Below are 5,438 nucleotides of genomic sequence, written 5' to 3' on the forward strand. Positions count from 1 at the left end.
TGCTTTTGGAAGCCCTTCTCAAAAAATTCCAATGGACTCTCATAGGAACATTTGAAAAATTGCCCTGTTCTGACTTTTTTCTAGTTTCCTGTCTAGAACTTGTAATGCTAATTACTCTTGCCTTTACTTCTCCTACACATCTCCTAGTCACCACTCAAGGACTTTCTTTTCCCCCTAGAGATAAGAGTTGTACAATATGGGAGTCTTTTAGATAGAACCACTGAAGGGGTACTCCAACTGCCTCACCCTGTGTCCCTGATCAGCATGGAAGAAGCCCAAGTGGTCTGTATCCCAATTCCCTATTGGCAATTTGGGTAACCTCTTCAGAGGCTGGTGTGATAAGAATAAGAGGTAGATATTGGCTAGGCAGTAGGGTAAAAAAGACCCCAAAGAAAAGCAGCCAATTTCTTGGGTTAAAACTCACAATGTCCTTAGGCCTCTTAGCAACATACTCTGTTCCAAAGGTCAAAAATGTCAAAAATATTTGGGAGCTTTTATCTAATCTTTAAAAGATTTTAGGATTACCTCTTCAGAGGGGGGAATATTAGAGAAGCCAAAAGCCCCATAAAAAATTAATAAATAAAAGAAACGAGTACATGAAGTTATCAGAAAAAAGTGATGGGGAGATATGAGAGGAGTTGGAGGGGAGGGAGTGGACATGGATCTGATCAAAACACCTTATATGCATGTATGAAATTCTCAAATTATTTATTTTTAAAAAACATGGATTTGGTTCATATAGAAACAAAAATAGAGAAAAACATAGTTCAAAACACCACAAAGGAAAATAAAGGCAGAAGTAAGAGAAACTACTAAAGAGTCTCCAAACTCAGTCAACAAAAGAGAACAGAGTCTTGGAGACCTCATTAATAAAACCAATTAGAGAATTCCCTCCGTGCTCCTGGACCACGGCCCTCCTTCTCCAGCTTGCTCCAAACAGGTTGCTGCAATACTTCTTCCCTGAACACAACCTTGAAAATGTTTTTCTACGTTGTGTGCAGAAAGTGCCAAGATTTGCGTCCTGCGGCTGGCAACCAGAGGTAAGTATGGGAAGTAATGTCAGACTTCCATAAGAATAAGAGAGCGGAAGAAGAAAGGGAAAGGAACCAATAATTTTCTTGCAGGCTATAACTTTATATACAATTCTGCCTCAAATGAGAGGTCTGGCAGATTCCTAGCACCAGCCCTGGAAAAGCAAGATAGTAACCTAGATGACTTATGAATTCCAGGAGGGAGGACCCTACATCCAAGAGACCAGTTACATGATCTGCCTCTCCCAATCTTGAGCAAGAGGCTTCCATAATAAGCAACATTCACCAAGCAGGGATCCTCCAACACAAACAGGAACAGGCAATCATAAATCATCAAACATTTGAGAACAACATGAAAGTCAGACACAGAATGAATGAGAAAGAGAAAGAAAGAGAGAACACTAGATAAAATAAAGCATATTAGAGAAAACAAAAGAAAATTCAAATTAAATATAATTAATATCCTCAAAGAGGTCTAAAGAATATCATAACATTAATAGAAAACAGATTGCTATTAAAATGAAATAGGGTTTGGGAAATGAAATAAAGTCAAAGGCAGAAATAAAAGAGACTTCCTTAAAGGCATATTCCCAGATGGAAATATAATAATTTCTTATTGGTGTTAATATTATAAAGATCAATTAAAGTCATAAATATAATTATGTGACTCTTCAAAGCAATTATAACCCAAGGAATGGGTTAATCCAGCACTTATTACTTCCTTGATTTTAACTTGATATTTGGTAATAAAAAGAACTAAAACTTACAGGTGAAAAGATTGAAGGAACGACCTCCCAACTTCAAAATTCAAAATGAGCCAGTTTGTTTGACTGGATTTTATGAACCCTGAGCTCTAAACAACCACGTAACAAGTAAGAGGCCTTAGTCATCATGGTGACCACACGTGTTCTAGTTTCTCTGTAAATCTATCCCCGTTTTGACGGCCGTCTTCATCTTACAGTGCATTGCTGTATCGTGTGACTCAAATCTATCTCCCCATGTGTTCCAGGTACCAGGAATTTCACAGCAAAATGTAGTGGTCCATCATAAGAAGCAGCTCATCCCAGCTGAAGGACACATTTGGGTCCTTACCCTTCCATTGACACTGTATCTTTTTCTTTAGCGTATCCCCACATTTTTGAAAAACATTCAGGATAGAAGCAAACAAGCTATGACAGGAAAACCTCTGTAAGAATCTCTCCCTTCAGGAGTTTAGCATCAGTTATTATCTTACCTTTTTAAAAAGGCTCACTCCTCAGACACCCTTCCCTTACCTGCACTGTTTTCCTCAGACATAACGGTGTGACACAGGGCAAGCAAACGAAGGAATTCATGCACTTTGGGATCCCCCAGCTCAACAGATTCCATCAGACTGTGGTCAAAGAAATGAAGTCTTTTTTCTGTTTGGGATTTGACTGAGACATCCACAGGCTCCCTTTTCTGTAAGACAACACCACCACTAAACAAACTTTTCCAACAATAATCTGTTGGTGGTGGTTATTAGACCTTCTATTTTTTATGGGATTTACGATTACCTGCTTTAATTTTTTAAATTATTTATTTAATAACCACATGCTTAGAAGAAGCATTTCATTACATCAGCATTGACATATTCAAAGGACATGCAGCTACTAATTCATCCCCAGACAATTAGAAAAATGAAAAATCTCCAGTGTATATTCATATATACCAGGTACGTATTTCCTTTTGAGAACACCCACCTGAGCTCCATCTTTGAGCCTTTTCTGTTGACTTCATGAGGTCATCCTTTCCCTCCTCCTCCCCCTCCCTTTAAGACAGTTACATCACTGTTTTAAAAACTTTATGTCTATCCTAAAAGTAACAAAATGTTCTTTTCCCATCACAAAAGATCGTCTCTCTCAAATTCTGTTTTTAAAAATATTTTATTTACTATTTTCACTCTATGTGTATGTATGTATTGCCTGCATGCATGTAAGTGCACTGTCATGCAATGACCCTAGAGGCCAGAAAAAGCTGTCTAATACCCTGGAACTGGAGTTACTGGAGTTAAGGATGGTGTTAGCCAACATGTGGGTGCTGGGAACCAAACTCGAGTCCTCTACAAGAGCAGTCAGTGCTCTTAATCACTGAACCATCTCCCCAGCCCCTCAAATTCTTACTTTATAAGGGCACTACAACTACTCCGTTTACCTTTCCCTTCCTCTGCATCCCCATCCAGGCTGATAACATATGCATTCTACTTTTAACCAAAATCAAAGATGAAATCATAAGCATTTTATTTTATTTAAATGTTGCCCAGGGAATAGTCAGGCTTCTTGCTGTTACTGGAATTCCTTCACTTCAGCTCCATGCCCAGCTCACAGGGACACTGGACTAGAGCCCAACTTTGGCTCCGTCGTGTTTCAGGCTAGTATTTGGAGGATGCTTTTCAGGCAGTTTTATTTCAGTGTGTCCTCTTGGATGAGGCCATGATGCTCTCGCCACACATTCTTAATATTATCGGCCTTTTGTTCAATGTGTTGCTTACAATCCAATCCAATATTCCTCCAAATCTGAACTTTTAGACAGAATCTGTTGCAAATTTAAATTTCTCGGGTTTGAGCATCCTATTTATATGTATCCTTTCTCATATCCTAAGATTCGCACAAGGTCTGCATTAAAGACATATAGCTTCCTGAACCACAGTGTTTTTTTTAGGACGGGGCCTCACTATATAGCCTTGGCTGGCCTAGAACTCTCTATGTAGATCAGGATGGCCTCAAATTCATAGAGATCCACCTGCATCTGCCTCCGGAGTGTTGAGATTAAAGATGTGGGCCAACCTAATGGAGTTTCGGAACAGCATCTGTCAGGAAGGTGGTGCGCAGCTGACCCTCATCAGAAGGCTGGAGAAGGCTGTAAAAAGCCTGCCCAGAAAGCCTGCACTGGGTGGGGCAGGGTGTGCCCAGCACCCACTGCATCAAGCCTCGACCAATACCAGGGTCAGTGTGCCAGCATGGCTAGGGGGCTCTTACTTTTCCCAAGTAATTTTAGTTCTTGTATGATATTGCAGCCTTAAACACTTGGTGCTAAAATGGCACCTGCATCACTATTAAATATAACCTCATTTCAGAGCTGTGCAACGCAGCAAACCTACCAGAACTACATGGAGAAGAGGCCCCAATGCGCACGTACTAAAAAGCACAGAAAAATGAAAGATTTTCTTCAAATTCTACTTGGTGAAAAACCTGACCTGGCTTAATTCATTCTGGCATCAGTATCTGATCTTAAACAGCATGTGTCTTGTTATATCCCCATTTTAAATTTACGAGTGAATTAACATTTGCTAGTGCAAAAATACTAATGTGTTTTATGTTATTCGGCACTTTCTCAAATCTCACTAAATATATCATACAGTAAAATGGCAGATATACCATTATTTTTCTACAACCAAATCTTCTGAATTTCTAACCATCCCGCCCTTGTTTATAACTTTCATTTACATTAAAGTCTTGGAATTGACTCTAAGGTTAAAAGAACCTTGTTTTTAACTACTTTTTAGAAGAAAAATGCAAGATCAACTATCTATTCCAAGTTACAGTTTGTCAACACCTGAGTACAACTGGAGCCAAATATAGACTCTGTTCCTTGAAACCAGATTTATTCTAAAATTAATAATATTGAATAAGAAATATTTATTGCCTTTATAGTAAGACAGACAATATGCTAATACCCTCATGAATTATACACATGCTCATTCTAGCAACTATGAGTAACAAATATTATTGTTTCCATTTTACAGTTGAGAATCTGAATTGCCAAAGCCAGTTACATAGATAGTGACAGAGCCAGGACTAAGAAAAATCCTAGGCTTTAAATACTTTGCTTTTACAACTCCCTAATCTAGTTCTATCTATTTATTTGTTTATTATTTTATGTGTATGAGTGCTATGCCTGAATGTACATGCACCCGTGTCATGCAGTGCCCACAGTGGACAGAAGAGGGCATCGGATCCCCTGGAGCTGGAGTTACAAATGGTTGTTAGCCACCATGTGGGTACTGGGGTTCAAACCTGGGTCTTCTGCAAGAACAGTCAGTGCTCTTAACCACTGAGCCATCTCTCTAGTCCCCCTAATCTAATTTGGTTCTTGATTACCAAATGAACAGGGATATTGAATGACCCTGAAAAGTCCAATGTGTAAAACATTGGTGTCCAGAGAGGTCATGTTAGGTAGTACTAGGGGACCTTTAAGTGATTGGGTGGGCTAATGGCAAGCATGTTCAGCAAATGGTGCTGGCAAAACTGGATCTCCACTTGTAGAAGAATGAAACTAAACCCCTATCTTTCACCCTGCACAGAAGTCAATTCCAAATGGCTCAAAGACCACAATATAAAGCCTAAAACTCTGAAACTCTTAGAAGAAAACATTGGGGAAAACCTACAA

The 5,438-nt window shown here is 39.2% G+C and overlaps 1 protein-coding gene across 1 annotated transcript in view; it reads right to left on the reverse strand.

Annotated features, from left to right (window-relative positions):
- Atp8b4 (ATPase phospholipid transporting 8B4 (putative)) overlaps positions 1 to 5,438 on the reverse strand; it is a 194,211-nt gene that overhangs the window by 81,325 nt on the left and 107,448 nt on the right. The window contains 1 exon segment of the mRNA XM_017797827.2: positions 2,306 to 2,471. Within this exon segment, the coding sequence (XP_017653316.1) occupies positions 2,306 to 2,471 (166 nt within the window).

Source organism: Nannospalax galili, unplaced genomic scaffold, assembly GCF_000622305.1.
Source record: "Nannospalax galili isolate Female #2095 unplaced genomic scaffold, S.galili_v1.0 scaffold735, whole genome shotgun sequence".
NCBI classification, from domain to species: Eukaryota; Metazoa; Chordata; class Mammalia; order Rodentia; family Spalacidae; genus Nannospalax; species Nannospalax galili.